General features: G+C 36.5%; 2 protein-coding genes across 4 annotated transcripts in view; both read left to right on the top strand.

The window, feature by feature from the left end:
- LOC131773602 (protein NLRC3-like) overlaps positions 1-20,138 on the top strand; it is a 180,721-nt gene that overhangs the window by 67,096 nt on the left and 93,487 nt on the right. The gene's annotated exons all lie outside the window — the stretch shown is intronic.
- On the top strand, positions 554-9,423 carry LOC131779989 (elongation factor G, mitochondrial-like). Of its 2 annotated transcripts, none has more exons than XM_066168080.1 (8): positions 554-857; positions 1,225-1,257; positions 2,478-2,588; positions 4,235-4,309; positions 4,924-4,974; positions 6,336-6,452; positions 6,660-6,740; positions 8,748-9,423. In XM_066168080.1, the coding sequence occupies exons 1-6, from the start codon at positions 801-803 to the stop codon at positions 6,390-6,392; spliced, it is 384 nt and encodes a 127-aa protein (XP_066024177.1). In that variant the 5' UTR covers positions 554-800; the 3' UTR covers positions 6,393-6,452; positions 6,660-6,740; positions 8,748-9,423. The 2 variants fall into 2 exon arrangements, with proteins under 2 accessions (XP_066024177.1, XP_066024176.1); XM_066168079.1 differs by having other exon boundaries at positions 564-857; positions 2,475-2,588.

Below are 20,138 nucleotides of genomic sequence, written 5' to 3'. Positions count from 1 at the left end.
TTGGCGTGGTCAGTCCTCTAATCGACAACGATATTTGTTAGATCTTGTTATCACTTTGCTCAAACTTTGTTGCGAACTCACGAGGCGCAGCCAAGTAAGTCCACAAGATTTTGACCACTGTGATGATGAATATCGTTGTAGATAAGAGTACAGACCAAGAGTGTCGATTTATTAAATTGAATATGGCTGATGAATTTGTTGCGACTCTTGTGGGAATAACTGTTCAATTATATTTCTTGAAATTTCAGGGTCATTGGCTTTTAGTTAAATCCGGTACCATGTATTCTGTGCAGTATATCCACGAGTTCATCATAGAGTCACTTTGATCTATCTTTTGGTGATCTGTATTTACACGTAGGAGACGGAGTCACAAGTAAAACTATTCTTGATTCAAATTATGGTTTCTGTTTTTTACAAGAACCAAATTGAACCGCGCACTCTGCGGGTATTGGGCCTGGTTACTCAGCTGTTTTTAAAAATGGCGGCGCGTAAAGTCGTATCTTAAAAGTCGTATCTTAAAAGTCGTATTATAGAAGTCGTATCATAAAGCCAATGAACGGAGGGTTACTCTTGGGAACGCTAATAAATATAAATTGAAGTTTCTAGTAAAAATTTTAAAATGTACATTTTGATATGGCACGTGGTATGTGTTTGGAGCCGGCTTCCTTTTTTTTCCACAAAACTGGTCAACAGCAGTAGTCATTATCTGGTCATGCGCAAACTCCTTTCACGTGCGCCTGGTAAAAATTACTTTGAAAGATTTCCTGAGATATACGGACTATGATGTTTTAGCTCGAAATATGGGTTTAGCGACACTGTTGATCCAGCGATCTGGACTTCGTCTTCTTTCTCGTAATGTAAGATTTGCAACCTTGATGTTTAGACCGTAATTTAAGTTTTTGTTAATTTTTACTAAACGAGAATCCTCAGTCACGAAGAAGTGAAAAGCTTACATAATCGTACATCTTTCTCAAACAGTTAGGACTATCGTATCGGTTGTGATTTGTTAAAATCAGAAAGTTATAGAAGTTATAGAACGAGAGAATAAAAAATCAAAACAGTAATATGATTTTAAACTGATTATTTTCGTATTTTGATAAATATGGGAAATAATAAATCCAGATTGAGTTCAATATGATATTAGGGAGTACAAGTTGCTCGTATTTGTTTCCTTTGGTTAGTAATTAATCCTGAATCTTACGAACGAATGCTTTTTTTTCGTAGGTGAAGGCTCGGTTTTTTGCCTCTGAAGCAACGGTGAGTGCTCAAGTTTCTCAAGGAGATCGACAGTTTTTGACTTCATTTTCACCGGGGTTAAAAATGTATATATTTTATTTATTGTATTACAAGGAACAGTCTTTCAAAACTGTCGGTGAAAATGTTCCTATGAGTTCAACAGTCAGTGGTAACTTTCACAGGCTGTTCATTAACCCTCTGACTCCCAGAAGTGATTAACATGTCACTTCTCCCTTCAACATCCATCCATTCTCCAGCAAACAGTTAATGAGAATACTCAAACTTATCTGGTATCTTGATCAAACACCAAGTTCTTATTACTAAAGTAAAGTAATGTTGATTTTCCCCAAAATTTCTCTTGCAAACCTACTGATTGTTTAGGAATGCCAAGCTACTCCAAAAATTATTGTGGTGTTTTAGAGAACAAATTTTCTAAGCATTTACTTAGATCCTATGAAATCACTAGGTGAGAAATGTTTTAGAGTTGTTGAAAACCTTGCAATTTTATAGTATGCTTCTGCTCTGATAATTTGTGCTCTGTAGTAAAAAGCCAAAATAATTTTTGGAATTACTTAATTAATATTTCTAAACTAATATTTGATACTCTAAAGAATAATCTTTCAGTAGAAATTCTGTGAAAATATTTGGCTACCTAGCATTTAAACACAGCCTTATCTTTTATTCCCAATGAATGATATTCTCCTGTTACTTTACCCTATTTCCAGCTACTACTAACATTAATTAGCAAAAACTTAAATTTTTTCCTTAGTGTTCATTCATGAATACAGGCCCTTGAAATTGGGGAATTTTTTATTACTGGATGCCATGCGTAATTTTGAAACATTTCTTTTCTATGATCAGCAGTAATGTTGCAATTTGATCGACCAATTTGCTGTTGTTGATAAGAGCATGAGCAGCGCTGCTTGCATCAACTGGTCATGCAATGCCTTTATCACTGAAAGAATCATTTTGTTTGACATCATTATTGTGGTAAAAAAGGAATTGACAGGGGTTTAGCATGTTCTCTATACAATGATGTCCATCATCACATTGCTCAAAAGTTTTTGCTGATTCACCTGGCTGGGCCGCATGAGTCTGTAGCAAATTTTGACCTCTGTGATAATGAATATCATTGTCGATATAAGAGTACAGATCATGCTAAACCACTTTCAATTTGGGAATTGGGCATGGCTGTGTACATTGGGCATACATGTAACATTGTCTCCTTTTTTTGACAGAAGGATGTGTCAAAAATCAGAAATATTGGTATATCTGCCCATATTGACTCTGGAAAAACCACACTCACAGAGAGACTTTTGTTTTATACTGGAAGAATCAGTCAAATGCATGAGGTGAGAACAATGGACTTTGATTTGCCTTTAGAAATGCTTTCAACATTACCAATCCTACTTTGCAGGATGCATCTCACATGTGGACCTTGTAACAATTGAGCTCACAGCAAAGTCTCTGTGACTCAGTAGTAGATCATCAAAGTGGTGAATCTGAAGGTCTGAGATTCTATTCCTCACAAGGATTCTAAATTTTTTTTTAGTGCCATGCTCATGACTAGAGGAAAAAAAAATATTTCACTAATTGACTTTGATGTTTGTTTTAACAGTTCAAAGTTTAATTTCCATGGGTTTTGCATGATTATACAAATAATGATTTTTGCCCTGTGGTTTCCTGTTGAAATCTTTACTGCAGTTTTTTTCCTTAGTGTGTGTTATGGATCAGAATTTACTTGAAGTTTAAGTGATATCAAACTTCTGTAGGTTGATAGGAATTCTGACAAGACCAAAAAAATTTTTTTCACAAATGGATTTTGATACACATTGTAACAGTTCAAAGCCAATTTCCCATGGGTTTTGAGTGATTATACAAATAGTGATTTTTGCCCTGTCTCAACATGTGTTGTGGATTGAAATTTACTAAAAGTTCAAGAGGTGTCAAACTTCCATAGGTTGAAGAGAGTTCTGATAATATCTCTGAAACAAAGACTTTGTTAATATCAAGTTGATGTAAAGTTTAAACCACAGCTTCTTCAATCAATTATTTCTAAGTAGCAAAGGTTTTACAACTTGCAGTAATAATATTTGATTGTGTTGTCTGATTGTCTGGGTTAGAGTAGCCCTGGAAAGGACTGCTGTTGGCAGTAAAGATCGATGATTTGACAACCTTGGTGGAACTCACCACTTGTGTCAAATGATTATGACTTTATGACTTCCACTTGTTATGGATAGTGACTGTAGAAATAAGTATCTAGACATTTTCTGGTAAGAATGTTTTGTCATGCTGAGAAGCATTCCATGGAACATAACAGAACATTTCATTAGGTCATGCAGTCATGATGTAATACCAGTCCACTGAGACAGTTGTGCTGTAAGTTTCTGGAATGTTCTAGAATACTTTGTAAATGTCTATAAGGACTCAGTTGTGTAGTAGTAGTTGTTGTTGTCAGAAGTGAATGACTGCTTGGAAAGCTATACACAGAGTGAGAGGGCTATTGTGAAGATTGTTTAATCCAAGGAACTTTGGAGAAAACTGTGAGTTTGTGTCAGTGGCGAGGCAAGACACAGATTGTTGTGGGCTTAAGTAAGTTTATTGAGGATAATTACTGTATTTCCTATTGGACTTGCTCTGCATTAAAAATATTAAAAGTTGTTTAATAAAGTAGTGAAGTCTAAAGGAGTATAACATTCTTTCTGTTTGTTAGATTATATTGTAACACACTGGTATTGTTAAAACTTGAGTCACTTCTACCAACAACAGTCCTTCAGGGAACCACTCTCACCAGTATGATCAGACTTCTTATGACAAACAAATGTGAAGATACAAGATACATAATCTCACTGTAACTCCAAAGCATTAATACAGTAAATCTCAGGGTTTTTTTTAATACTTTATTGATGAGAAACAAATTCTTCGCTCAAGAAAAATGTGTTGATATATCCATGCATTAGATTTGGTTGTTTGGTATTCATCCTTTTTTTCTAACCAGGTGCGAGGTAAGGACAATGTAGGAGCCACTATGGATTCCATGGATCTGGAACGACAGCGAGGAATAACCATACAGGTTGGTATTAAGTAACAGTACTATGATTTATTAAATAAACCACAAATCAGATGTATGACATTCATATAATCACAGTCATTTATCGATCACCAATGGATTTATTACAAACCAACAAAATGACCAACTCCCAGTTGGCTTGTTATAGCCTTGTAGCTCAGTTGATAGAGCATTGCACTGGTATCCCAGAGGTCATGGGTTAAAATGTATAGGCCTGAATTTTTTACAGGTGTTGTTTTCACTGCTGCTTTATCATTGTGAATTCAAATATATGATATTCATACACATGTAACCATGTTTGAATTTCAGCCTGGATAGAGAGATCCTTTTTCAATCTTTTTAGAACTCCCAAGAAAGTAGAATTCAAGGTCATTTAATTTGCTGTAGTAAATAGAGAAACAAAAATCTCAGGAATATACAGTTTGGAGATTTTACACATGGTTGCCATAGCAACATTGCTACATCTTTTTTAGTATGTTCACAAGGCCTAGTGAAGATGTTATGTCTTAAATACAGTAGAAATTCTGGTTTTTTATATGATTTGCATAATGAAATAATATTCTTTGTATATTTCAAGAAGATACAACTGTATATATGTATGTTGTTTTAATCTGCAGCAACATATGTCGATTGGAAAGATACAAACATTAACATTATTAATACACCAGGTGAGTATCAACCATTTATTCCCTAACATCAGGATGTATATTCTCCTCACAGTTCTTTATACATTTCTGAAGGAATTTTTCTGAACTTGTCACAGCTTTGTTACAGAGTATCCTACTGTAATCATAAAGGATTTACAGTTTGAATTGTCATAAAAAACTGATGAACGCATAGTTATGATGTTTATGTGTGCGAAAAGTAAAAGCTCTTATCAGCAACATACATGTACACCTGCGGTGAGGTGGAAATTTTAATGAGTCCATCTTCAAAGGTTCAAATGTGAGAGGGATTGCCAGTTAGGGGGAGAGGGCTTTTGAAGCTTGGACTTATGTGATGCTGAAAAACCAAATTATGAGAGTGAAAGGGAAAATTTCTCATTGATTTTTCAAGGGTTTTTTTTTTATTGTGGCACAATAACAATACTACATTACCTTGCATTACTATGTTAAAAAAAGGAAAGAAAAAATTAAAAAAAAAAGGTTAAACAGTTTTGTAGTTTTAACTTAGGACAGCAAGCTGTTAGTAATTTATTTAGCACTGTCAGTATCTTAAGGTAGTGTAGTATTTAGATTTTGAATGGAAAAAAGTGCCTTTCCTTCTTTGAGCTTTTTTACAGATGAGTTATCAGTTTTCCTAAAATTATTGAGTTGCAATTGTAGTGTGATCATTTATGTCTTATGGCACTTATTTCTAATTTGAATTTGCATTGGAAAAATGACTACAGTCCAAGCACTGTGCTATTGTTAAAAATAGTTTTGGATAATTGATTATCAATGCAAATTTTTACATCAACACCTAAATTTCTGCAGAGAGAAGATCATATCTGGCCAAAATTTGAAAAACAAGTGAAGCCCTTAGGTTTTCTGAAAAAATCCCTGAGAATGATTGAAATGATAAGGTCTACAGGATGGATGATAGGGGGAATTAAAGAATGTGGAAAAATTTTTTTGTCATAAAAAAGTTAAAATTCTGGTCCTAAAGAAGGAACAAGGTAAAAATTTATATTGATATAACAAATGAGAAACAGAACTAAATGTTTGCAAAAAATGACCTGAACAGTGTGGCATTAAACATGTCAACTGTGAGGCCACAATTGAATTCCTATGACTATGGATTGGATTGACACCGAGATTTTCAAGAGTTGACAAGAACAACAGAAAAGATCATCCACTACATTTGAGAAGATGTTTGTTACATTTTCATCTGTTTTTTTTTTTAACTATTAAATTTATATGCTAATTTTTTCATATTTGAAATGACTTGGGAAGGTGAAAAAATTGGTCGTTTTTATTGCTGATTTTTATTCCACAATGTATATCAAAGGAACTTCCTATTAGAAAAAGTGAAAAATTATTTTCCCCAGAACAAAGTTACAACACACTGCAGCCTTCACCCAGTTGCAAATTGGTTTGGAATCTGAGGTAAAAGGAGTCATTGACCTTGTGTGCTGGAAGGCTTATTACTTTGAGGGAAATCATGGGTAAGATTATTCATTCTCGCGACTTTCATTTTATTTTCATTTAGCTGTTTAGCCAATCACAAGGCTAGAAATTCAATAACCCTGATCCAGCTATTATTAAGATGCCATAACTTGAGCTAAAAATCTCCCAAAAAATTAAACTAAAATATCTTAATTGGCTCTTTCATTTTTATACAACTATTGCTGATTTAAATTATTACCTAACAGGTCCAAAGTAGTAGAAGGTGTCATCTCAGAAGACATGATCAATGAGCAATGAGTGTACATCAAGAAAACAGGAGCTAATAGGTACATATACAATCTGAGTATTTTTTTCTCAAATAAGAAAATGGTAGAAGGTGTCATCCCTGAAGAAATAGTCAATGAGTGTACAACAAGAAGACAGGAGCTGATAGGTACATGTACAATCTGAGTATTTTTTTTTTTTTTCTCAAATCAGAGCTCTTTTTGTTCGAGTTATGATAATGACCAATCAGAACAAAGGAAAATATCACAGGGAGGCAATGGGAACTCAGAGTGAAACAAAGTAAAATTTAGTGTTGGAAAATGCCAGTCATCAAGTCCTGATTATTTCAAGTTTTGAATTTGATTGGATGAGAGCTTGAGAGAAAGGGGAAAATCTTCTGGGCCAATCTCACAACAAATGTCAATACAACATCAAGCAAACAAGTGATGAGAATAAAGAAAAATATCAATTAGGGGATTATTAGTTGATCCAATACCAAATTCTTTAATCATAAGAATTATCCATCATAAGAATTGCATGGCAGACAGTTGGAAGACTTACTAATTAGATTTTGACAATCAAAGTTCCTAACCCTTTAACTCCCAGATCAAATTTGTAATTCTCCTCACTGTCAACTATACAATTCTTATAATGTTAGTTCAGAGAATTTAGTATTGGATCAACTAATTATCCCCAAATTGATATTTTTCTTTATTCTCATCACTATCTGGTTGATATTGTATTGATATTGTAAGGAGAAATTCTGTCTTGGTCACTCATGGGAGTTAAAGGGTTAAGTGAAAAATTCTCCAATGATTTAAGTGGGTTTTCACAGTCCCATCTGTCAATTCCATCAGCTACTAGTGAGAGACTCTGGTGGTTCCACATGATTTTGTCATTTTTCGAACACAATTTTTTTGATAGATAGTACATTTAAGAGAGGATCTCAGCATCAATCAAACAAATTTGAAATATTGTGGCAAGTCGCCCAAAATTCGTTTTCACTCCTACTTTCATATTTTATATCCCAATATGTCCTGATAATTGTGGCGTAGTTTTTTTGTGAAAATATATTTTAGTTTTCGAGAAATGAATTTTTTCGTTCGACCGCTCAAATATGCAAATTTTCACCGTGACTATTACCCAAGTTGTGTGACCTCATGTAACGAATATAATTTACCTCCGGTATTTCTGTCAACATAATCCTTTGTTTTACCACTCAAACTTAATCCCCTGTCATAATTGGAGCTGGTAAAGAAATATTTATTTTTCGGTGAATATTTTTGTCCGCCTTACTTTTCCTATGTCGAAAAGTAGCATCAAACAAAGACAGTTTTAACAATGACCGATACGACAGACTCTATTATGCTTCTATGCAGAATTGAAAATTGCCAGGCTTAATCCTTTGAAAAAGAGAAAAGAGCATTGTTTCACTGATATCCTTTCCCCGTTTTGTTTTGGAGGTACGTAATCCTAGAAAATTGCGTTGCATTTAAATAAGCGAAAGAGAGAGATATTTGAGTCGCGGATAAATTTCCCCACGCGGCCGCCTTCTTTCCCAAACTAGGGTGTTTCCGAAATTGGTTCTTTAAGGGCAGTAGGGGAAATAATCTATCGGAATAGAAAAACCATTTTCGATTCTTTTAGTGAAATGTTTTCTAGAGTTTGCAATGTCACGCCAATTCGGTGAGAATTGAATGTAGCGATATTTATTTAACGGCAAAATATAGTCGTTTTTTACCCGCAACTGATTACAGGCAACAAAAAGAACGGCTTTTCTTCATTTTTTTCAACAAATAGGTGCTACACTGTTTCATTCAAAACATTTAAAATTTGACAAAAAAAAATTTGACAACGGCGCGTGACTGTCGACGCATTTCATCGTTGCGATTGTTTTGATACGAAGTATTTAGATCAGAGCTGAAGATCTTTATTTTCTTAAAAGCTTGTGTGTTAATATCGGCTTGTCCTCGAAAGATTTGAAGAGTGTGGAGTAAGAATGTAAGTAGTTTAACTCCTATCCTCGTGTTCATATCATTTATTAAGTACATTTATTTTTAATCCTTTAGCGGTGAGTGCGTACATTACAGCTTTACAGACTTCCATTATAGGCCAAACGGAGTTCCAACCCAGGCTGCTCGCTTCTCAAACGATTTCCAACGCGAAAACAGACGAAATATTAACTTATATTCTCATACAACATGGAAGAAAAGCCCTGATCAGGAATGACGAGACATATTATTCAAGGAGTAAAGAGCTTGAGTACTACAAAAAAGTCAGCGGTACTCCAGTCAAGCGACGCAGAGAAATATTTCTAGGCATGATTGATGATCAGGAGAATGTTAAATCTATTCTTGTCATTAGAAAAGCAGGGATTGGGAAATACTTGTTTTGCCAGAAGGTGATTCGCGATTGGGCCAACAACGAATTACCTCAAGTGCGAGAAAACAGTGAAATCCCCGATTTGAAATTTGTGTATCTGCTCTCTTTCCGTCAATTGAATTTTCTTGAAAATAACTGTGTGGCTTTAAGAGAAATCTCAAACTTTTCCTCGGTACTGGATGACAAATGTAACATTGATTACTCAACATTTGACAACTTTAGTCCTGTTCAACCAATAAGATTATTTGAACCATTCCAACAAGGATTCTGATGGGCTCATTGCAGCGTGCTTTATTAGAGTATAGAGTATGTTGACGACACTGTTGTTCGCTTTGGAAATAAAGTTGATGTTGAAAATTGAAAGTAAGGCGTGAGGAATTTGACGGATTCTTTTTTATAAAATAACTGGAGAAGCCTTGACTGTGCTCTGTTCTGTTGTAAAGCACTTAAGAAGTGGGGAGAAACACTCCATTAAGTCTCGTCTTTCTCCCTACACTTCTTTCGTGCTCTAGCCGCTTCCTCGGTGCTTTACAACAGAACAGATCACAGTCGAGGCTTCTCTATTTGTTCATTAATGGTACGTATCTTTGAAGTTTCACTTAAATATTTTGCACTTGACATCAACGTTTTATGGTCTAGAAAAAAGTACAACGCTGTCCCAATAGTTAAACAGCTGGTTACCTTCAAAATTTCAGTATGAGTTGCAAATTCTGCAGCGTTTAAGTTTCTACGCTTTACTAGGACCTTTAGCTATAAAAGCATACCTCACAAGTCTGTTCCAGTAGCCACAATATTGGTTCCTTCCCGTCGCTACCGCGCAGAAGAATAATTTTAAATGTGCTCAGCGCTTCAGCATGTGGTTAAAGTTTTCTGATTTAACCGAGAGTTGCCACAGTAAATTTTTAACATTAATTGTAAATGTGCTCAGCATTCCAGCATGCGGTTGAAGTTTTCTGATTCAACCGATAGCTGTCTCAGTACATTTTTCACTTGTAACTCGAACACCCGGAGCAAAAATTTGAGTTCAGGATAAATATATTAACAAAAAATGTCCTCGATCAATTTCCTTGTTTGGTACCAGTTGAGCAAAATAGCTGAATAAACGAAGTTAACAAGTTCCCTCAGCTTTTACGAAAAGTGGAAAATTGAAGAAAACAATCATTCCATCCGCGCTTGTGTGACCCGAGATTGGTTAAAGCCAACTCGGTGCTACATGCTTCGTAGACTAACTAACATCTCGTACGTATCTAACGTGCGCTCATAGAATAAATTTTAAATTTTTTCTTGAGCGTGAATGGTCTAAATCTGAATCAGGTGACTGAATATTCCCCAGCTGGAAAATATCCAATGATCTACTTAATAATAATAATAATAATAATAATAATAATAATAATAATAATCTTTATTTCTTAAAATAAAATCACATATCCTAAGTTACAATATAAACTCAAAAAACTATTTACATATCATATCTAAAAATTATTATGTTACTAAAAACGTTCTTAAACCTGGCAGTGTAGATTCTAGGGACAGAGACTGACGTATTTCTAAGATTGTACCTCATGTTCTTTTCCTTAGGTAAAAACTGGAAGAACGGGCATTCGGGGTCATTCGATCTTTTTTTGCAGAGTGTCTTGTCCGCCTTCTCTAGCAAATCCCTGATATTTACATTCTTGGACATAAATTTTCTTTTCATACACCGGTCTAAAAAATTCTGTATTACAGAAAGGTCGGAATCTGAGGCACCATAAACCGGCAGAGCGTAAGAAAAATTTGGTAAAACTATTGCGTTAAAAAGGTGATCTACTTCCTCCTGGGACATTCCTTCCTTACGTAAAGATCCTAATACGAATAATGACTTGTTCGCCTTAATTACCTTCGCGCGCACGTGACTACTGCATTTACAATTTTGTTGGAAGGTAACACCTAATATGGATAACTCTGCGCACTGCAGTAAATTACTAACTGGCGCGATGTCCTGACTGGAATGATGATTTCTACTTCAAACCTAACGTCCACTATTTTAGAGAGACTAAAAGTATTTGTTTAAAATTCAATTCAAGATAAGAGCGCGTTTAGTTGATAGAAAACCCGGGTTCTGGCCCATTCTCAAACAATTCAGAAGTCTCTTGAAGTTTTTTACATTCTCCATTATCTCTCTTTCTCAGCTAACTCCTGTGAAGTGAGATATTGGAATAAGCTATGACATATGGGAGGAGGTGAGTAATGTAAAAAATATTTAAGAGACTTCATGGATTTTTCGAAAAAAGGCAAAAATCCTTCTTTTCTATCTTCTCATTATGTGGTTGTTACAGAAGAATGGACATGTTTGTTTGTTGATAAAGTCGTACTAAAGAACTAAAGAACACTGAACATCCCACGCTGGAAATGTTAACTGATTGTACACAATTTAGTTTCCCGCGCCTCGCAAATATTTGAAGGGTAATAAACACCGATAGCCTCCATTTGGCGAAGAAATATGCTCTTAAATTTATCCTTGAACATTATTTGTTCCTCGAAGTTCACAGTTTTCCTCGAGTTTCGTTCTCTGAAAACTTCGCATTTTGGAACAGATAATTTCTACGGACAAATTCGCGCCAAACGGGGCTAGTGTTCATACAGTTATCTGTATTATGTATTACAATAATTTCTTCGGCAAATAAGTGTTCTTTACGGGTTCTCGTATTTGAAAGCATTCTTCTTACCTTTAGCCTTGGGCCTCTCTCCTGAAATAGACAGGATGTGTCACTCAACGCTTGAAGTCGATTCGACCAACAGCTGTCGGAAAACACTGATGTGAGTTCAATTCAATCAAATAAAACCTCTCGGTTTCGATTCTCCACCAAATACCTCAAGTTGAAGGTTGTTCTTCAAATCGTCTGTCTCCTACCCGTGCTTCTGGTCCCAAAACTCATTTTCTACATATCAACAAATGAATTGCTCAGTGTTGCTTTGCAATGCTGCGATGCTTCGAGAATTAAGGAGTCGTCTGTCAGATCACGCGATCGAAGACAATCATACGTCAATCACCTTTTACCAAAGAATCAAAAGCACTCATCCGGATGGCTGAGTCCAGCACAACAATGAAATGGCTGTTGTAAAATGCAAATGTTACGACAAAGTTCCAAAACACTGCAATCCCTAGGCCTTACACTGCCAAGATCTTATTAGTAATATTCCTTACTGCCTGTTTTGAGTAATAAATAATCAATCGTGTAGAATCTTTTCAGGGGAGATTTGTAGAATGCGAGAGACAGTGAACCCCAGCGAAGGGGTTTACAGTAAAAAAATTGGGGGCGTTAAATACCAAACGACGAGATCACGAGTTGATCAGGCGGAATGCGGCCTGTAAAAAGGAAAAAACTAGAAAATTCCCTTATTGTCATTTATAGCTCCGCCACTAAAATTACATTAACAAACCATCGTAAAATACTTATGTGGGGACATTTACGAATTGCACATAAGGAAATGCACGGTGTCATTAATCCTTGTGACAGCTTCTCATGTAGTTCTTTAAACTCAGCAAGCCTATTTGTTTGTGTAAGCTAAATGTTACCGTGGGTAAAATCTGAATTTCGAAAGTAGTTTTTTTTGTCTGACTTATAACGCAACATTCTTGAGTCAAAGTCTTTGTCACTCTTCGGTTAATTCGATGTTTACTGCATAAGTTAACAGAGCAATTTTGGTGCTTATTTGTAAAAAAAAAATTGCAGTTTGTAAAAAGCCCCATCAATTGCAAGTGGGAGACCTTGCACCCTTATAATGAAATGTTATTATCCACGTCCTTTGTTAAGAGTCTTGAAACATGTTTTGTTGTTACTTTTTGATCTTCAAACGCGTCTATATCCTACCGTAATTCAAACATTTCACTCAAGAATAGGTTAAAAATATGGAGCAAGTAGAACGAGGAACATTCCACTGAGATTTAGTTCGCGTGAACAGACTAACGGCCCAACGTCAACCAACAACAAGATGGCGGTTGACAGTTTGAGGTTCCCTGTACATGTGAACTTGTCATTTATTTTATCTAGAAAACTATTCTTTCCACGAAGATGCAGCAGTGAACACTGAGTAACGAAGGTCATTGCGAAGGTGAGCCTATAATCCCCTGAGTCTTTAAATAAGAGAAACATTTACGCCTACATGCAGTTGATCACATAAAATTAGTACGTCACATAAAAGAACAAATCGAGTCCCTCAACAAGCATTGAAGTGATTACTTTCATTCTTTCGTTCTATTTCCCTGTTTTGCGGCTGAACAATGCACGCCTAACTCTTTCCGAGAATCGACAGACCCAAACGAACTCTACATTGACTCACATTTATCGCCTTAAACAGACAGTAAAGAATATTACTGATGAGATCTTAGCAGTGAAAGACCCAGGGATTGCAGTATTTCGAACTTTGTCGTAAAATTTGCAGTTTACAACAGCCATTTCATTGTAGTGTTGCATTCAGTCATGCGGATGAGTGTTTTTGATTCTTTAATCTAATGTAATTGAAGTATGATTTTCTGTGTAGATGATCACTTGATCTGAGAAACGGCGCCCTAATTCTTGAAGCATCGCCTCACTACAAAGCAACTCTAGATCGACGGACGCTAACTAAATGCAGCGTCTTTAAAATTTGTTAAGAGCATTTCACTTGTTGACATGTAGAAAATTATTTTTGGGGCTAGAGGCACGGGTACGAGACAGACGATTTGACGAACAACCTTCAACTTGAGGTGTTTGATTAAGAATTGAAACCGAGTGCTTTATTTGATTGAATCGAATTCATATCAGTTTTTTCCAACAGCTGTTAGTAAAAACGATTTCAAGCGTTGTGTGACAGACTGTGTCTATATCAGGAGAGAAGTTCAAAGCTAAAGGTAAGAAGAATGCTTTAAACAAATCATTGCAAAAGAATCATGTGGGGACATTTACGAATCGCACATAAGGAAACTTACCGCGTCAATAATACTTGTCACAGCTTCCCATGCAGTTCTTTAAACTCAGCAAGCTTATTGGTATGCGTGAGCCAAATTTTACTGTGGATAAAATCTGAATTTCGAAAGTGGTCTTTTTCTGTCTGACATATAACGCAAACATGCTTGAGTCAAATTTGTTTTCGAGAATTGATGAAAGTGGATATCGAGGGTGAAATGGTCTGAAATGGAAAGACTTGGAAAATATTCCTGAGCGATTTGTCTTCTTTGCTGCATTGTTAAAATGAACGTGATTTCCTTGCACGATTTAAAGATGTAATAAGTATTAGGATACAAGCGTCTGTCATGATATTCTAGCTTTCGGTCAGTCGGATTTTTAATTGGAAATGTGAGACAAGGAATTTGGAAATATGGAGTCTGGACTGGGAATTAAGTATAGGGGAGGGGGGGAGGAGGGCCAAGAAAGTCAGTTTACTTCAGTTTATAGCTTGTTCTTCATGCAGGCTGCAATTATTGCACATAATATTTGTTCAGGCTTTAAGGCATTCAAACTAATCAGAAAAAAGAAATACATTTGAGAGCGGCATATCTACCTACAGTATAAATTCTTGCAGTATGTTTATGTATTTGTACATGCCATTTATCATACTAAAATCATATATCATTTATCATACTAAAATCAACATTTACTTCAATAACCAACATGTACATATTGAAATATGCCATAATATTTACCCTGGAGTCCAATCCTCTAAGACTTAAAAATTACCACATAATCAATATGCATTCAAAAGCCAGATGGACGATTTTATCGGAAAACGTCGCATTTTGGAACAGATGATGTCTGCGGACATATATCCGTTGAACTCGTTGATATTTTCTCACCAAACGGGGGCTAGTGTTCATACAGTTATCTGTCACGCGTGACTATAGTTTCTTCAAGGAATAAGTGTTCTTCACGTCTCCTCGTATTTGATGTAACCTTAGTGACGGAGCTGTATCTGACAACAGAGGAATTTTCCGAAATCAGTTTTCGTCTTTTCATAGGCTGCATTCTGCCTGATTAACTCGTGATCTCATTGTCTGTTATTAAACGCTAACAATTTTTTTAAGGAAACCCCTCCGATGGGGTTAATTGTCTCTAGCACTCTACAAATCTCCCTCGAATAGATTGCACGCGATTAATTGCTGGCATCATTTGCGCAAACTAGACCCTGTGAGCAGGGTAACTGGGATACCTGGATGGTACTGGATCCTTGGAATCAATTGTAGCGATAATACGGGTGTCGGACTAGTATACTGAAATAGTGCGCTCAAGTCTGGCCAAGGGCATACACCTATTTCAAAACATAGGCATGCTATGCATGCAAGAGTTATTTTTTGTAGGGTGGGTGGATTACTTGAAACATTGTAAGTGGTCTACATTCTTACAAAAGGAAAGAAGAGTATTAACGCGGAAAGGAACAAAAATGTCGAATTACCTCACACACAGGTATTTTGTGGTAGATTGTGTGTTGTGCAAATAAATGTAACCAAAAATAAACTGTATTGGTGCCACGGATACCTGTTAGTACCAAAATGCAGACAGCAGACTGCAGACCGGATACAAAATATAGACTGCAGACTGCAGAGTGGGTATAAAATGCAGACTGAGAATCTGAAGAGTTTTTACGTCTGGTAAATAATAACATGTCTTATTGTTTTTTTAGAGGGCACGGTAACGAATCCTGCAATCTGATTGGTTCTTTACCCGGTCAGTATTTTCCTATCTCTGCCCACGGGCCACAGTAACGCTTTCTTGAGTCGCCGAGTACATTCCAAATTTCGTTGTCATTTTTTCATAAATATACCTCGTTTTGCCCGCTGGGCAGTATTTTTAAGCAAACACATCGGTCACTACCTCAAGCCGATAAATAACTTATGAATCCTCTCTTTTCTCTCTATCAAATCACTTTGGTTGACAGAAAAATATTGGTTTCAGAATGAATTTGAATAAACAATAGTGTCATTACGTTGGTTGACAAGCGGCCTAAAAACCGTCTGCAATTAATTTTAATCGTTCACAAAAAGTACATAGAAAGTTAAAACGTAAAGTATTTGGTTACAGTTAAACTGAACGATGGAACTTTCATTCATTTAATATCTGAATTTTCTCGAGCAATTTGTTCATAGTGGAAGAGCGAGCGAAGTTTTAATTTAAGTTCTACAACAAATATACGCTCCCGGTGAGTCTTTCCAATTCCGTTCAATTTAGACATTTGTACCGTAAATTGCACAACAGAAATTGAAGGAATTTTTGGAGTAAAGGCCGCATTAAATTCCTTTGTGTCTCGTTGGAGTGTGCCGTTCGAATTTATTTTTGTGAAGGAAATACCAGAGTCACACACGCCATTGCAGCAAACAAACGAGCAAACTCTCACAACTTCAAAATAAAAAAAATTGAATTTACTCACAATTACTTTACTCGCCGTTTACTTAATGAACAGAGGTAAATCTTCGTACATGAATGAATGGTCGATGAGAGTGAATAATACTTTCCGTTAGATCACTGACTGATTTTGAAGAAGACATTGTCGTGACAGCCATTGCCAAACTAGTTCTGATGTTTTTCAAATGTTCCTACGCTTTTTTTTTCTTGCGCGCTCTCTAATTGACAGGTGTCAGATTGTGGCAGATACTTGTAAAAATAATGTTTCAAAGTTTGTTTGGAAGCCTTTTAAATCATCTTTATCGTTACGGAAATGAAAATGTTTCGCTGAGGCATCTCTCTTTAATTTGCATCACCGCTATTTTAACTACCATTTACTCACTCAAAAATTGTTCAGTTTATGGAAGATCTTGCCGTATTTACTGCCCTAAATCATTCGGGTTCTTTCGGAAAGAATTTCGTCAAGTTTAAAAAACAATAAATATGTTATTTACCGGCTAAAGGTCGGTCCGTATGGTGAAAAACTGTGACCTCGGTCTTGAAAATGCTGCCCTCGGCCTACGGCCTCGGGCAGTATTTTCAAGACCTCGGTCACAGTTTTTCACCATACGGACCTCCCAGCCGGCAAATAACATATATATCTTACAGCTTACCGAGCGTCACGCAATCGCTTTTCCTCGATCAGCCTTCACGATTATTTGCACTATTGTGGAAAATTCCTGGCCCATTTCTTGATGAAAATCGATCGTAATATAATTTCAAGCCTTCAATATACTCTTCTTACTTTGTGCGCGAGTTGGTTTGTGTGATGTCTGTACAGATTTTACCAACGTAATAAAAGTAGATGATGTGTATAACAGTGATGGTTAAGCAAGCTTAAAACGGCAGAAATCATCAGAAACTACAACGGATACACAGTTCGCGACTCAATCCGGTCCAAAATTACCGCTCAATAACATCTTTTAGTGTGGATTGGCGCGAACAATACGACTTGTGTAAGCGTCTGTAAGTATTTCGAGCGTTTGCGCTATAATGCTTCAGGTGATCGTAATCCAAACACGTTGAAATACAAAACGACCGACAAAAGAGTTTTCTAAGCAAAAATCTCGTGCTCGTCATGTGACCCGGACCTGTCCGTGCATGACAACGTCAATCATCATCAAGATAACACGTGATCAGCATGTGAACACCTTCACCCTCATTGGATCACAGTTAGTTGTCATGGTGTTGAGGGCCCAATGACCACTGGGTACTATTGCGCAATTTTTCCATTTTGTGGCGGAGGAAAAAAAAAAAAAAAAAAAAGACGACAAAAAAACAAAGGCATTTTATGACTGGGCTACCTTAGGTATCCCAGTAATTACTCGAGGAATGTAATTCCGTAACGCTATCAAAGATAGCAAAGAGATTTTTCGGTGAGAATTTTTCATCACATAACTAAACGTAGCATTTCTTAATCGCAAAATGAAGTCGATGTCAGTTCTCAGTTAATTCGATGTTTGCTGCATGATTTTACAGAGCAATTTCCGTGCTTAAGTTCTTATAATGAAACCATTGCAAGGAAAGAGTAGGTTAAGGACGCTTCAGCTTAAAGTGTAAGTAAAATATGACACGAATTAGGCATCGTGTTTGTCACAAGCTTCATCACTTGCAAGTGGTATACCTTGCACCTTTAAATTGAAATGTTTCCATCGGCGTCTTTTGTCGATGGTCTTGAAAGATGTTTTTTTGTGTCTTTCTGATCTTCAAATGCGTACTTATTCTACAGAACTCAAACATTGCACTCAAGTATAGATCAAAGTATGGAACAACTAGACCCTGTGAGCAGGGTAACTGGGATACCTGGATGGTACTGGATCCTTGGAATCAATTGTAGTGATACTACGGGTGTCGGACTAGTCTACTGAAATAGTGCGCTCAAGTCTGGCCAAGGGCATACACCTATTTCAAAACATAGGCATGCTATGCGTGCAAGAGTTCCTTTTTTGTAGGGTGGGTGGTTACTTGAAACATTGTGAGTGATGTCTACAATCTTACAAAAGGAGAGAAGAATATTAATGTGGGAAAGAATGAAAATGTCGAATTACCTCACTCACAGGTATTTTGTGGTAGATTATGTGTGTTTTGCGAATAAATGTAACCAAAAATAAACTGTATTGGTGCCACAGATACCTGTAAGTACAAAATGCAGACAGCAGACTGCAGACTGGATACAAAATATAGACTGCAGACTGCAGAGTGGGTACAAAATGCAGACTAAGAATCTGAAGAGTTTTTACGTCTGGTATATAATAACATGTCATCTTACAGCTTACCGAGCGTCACGCAATCTCTTTTCTGCAATCCGCCTTCATGATTATTTGCACTATTGTGGAATATTCCTGGCCCGTTTCTTGATGAAAATCGATCGCAATATTATTTCAAGCCTTCAATATAGTCTTCTTACTTTGCGCGCGAGTTGGTTGGTGTGATGTCTGTACAGATTTTATCAACTTAATAAAAGTAGATGATGTGAACAACAGTGATGGTAAAGCAAGCTTAAAACGGCCGAAATCGCCAGAAAATACAACGGATACACAGGGTATGAGTAAGTTTTATTGATTTTACGAGAAAAATGTTCATATTTCGAAATATATATCGTTGGAAATCGACCATACTTCGTTCCCTGTACTATTCCTTATAACGTGCAGTTCCTCTCGTAACTTAACACCGAGTCACACAACGCGTGACGCGTTCATGAATTAATCGTTGGCTTTTTCTCGAGACGTGAGCTTGGGCCGCTTGTGACAAGACAATTGCCTAAACAATATTTAACATAACAACATTATACACAAAAAAACACAGGGTTTTGGATCACGTATTTATTAAAAAAGAATATCCATACAACTACAATGAAAACAAACATAAGATTCACCTTTCTGATCGTGAAATTAATACCATTCGTACTGTTATCGTAGCTACGTTCCTTGCCATCAAGTGAATCTAACATGTCGTCTTTCTTCACAAGCAGTTTGCATCCATTATAGTTATGTTCTTCAGTCTCACGGTAGTAGTGTTGTTCAATAGATTGCATAGAGTATATGTAGTTTGGTTTCAGATTTCAGATTTTGCTTTTTACAACAAGTGAACGTTTTTCAACTAAGACATTGGCATACTTAGCATACAAGGCATTCAAGGCTTTCATGGCTTTCAAGCGTTCGCGACTCAATCCGTTCCAAAATTACCGCTCAATAACATCTTTCAGTGTGGATTAGCCGCGATTAATACGACTTGTATATGCGTCTGTAAGTATTTTGCGCGTTTGCGCTATAACGCTCCAGGAGATCGCAATCCAAATACGTTGAAATACAAAACAACTGACCAAAGTCTCGCAAAATCTCGTGTTCGTCATGTGACCCGGCCCTGTCCGTGCATGACAACGTCAATCATCATCAAGATAGCACGCGTGATCAGCATGTGAACACCTCATTGGATCACAGTTAGTTGTCATGGTGTTGAGGGCCCAATGACCTATGGGTACTATTGCGCAATTTTTCCATTTTGTGGCGGAGGAAAAAAACAAAAAAAACTAGACCCTGTGAGCAGGGTAACTGGGATACCTAGATGGTACTGGATCCTTGGAATCAAGTGTAGTGATACTACGGGTGTCGGACTAGTATACTGAAATAGTGCACTCAAGTCTGGCCAAGGGCATACACCTATTTCAAAACATAGGCATGCTAT

Source organism: Pocillopora verrucosa, chromosome 6 (genome assembly GCF_036669915.1).
Source record: "Pocillopora verrucosa isolate sample1 chromosome 6, ASM3666991v2, whole genome shotgun sequence".
Lineage (NCBI taxonomy): Eukaryota > Metazoa > Cnidaria > Anthozoa > Scleractinia > Pocilloporidae > Pocillopora > Pocillopora verrucosa.
Note: the sequence above shows the minus strand (reverse complement) of the source record. Positions and strands in the feature narration are given on the sequence as shown.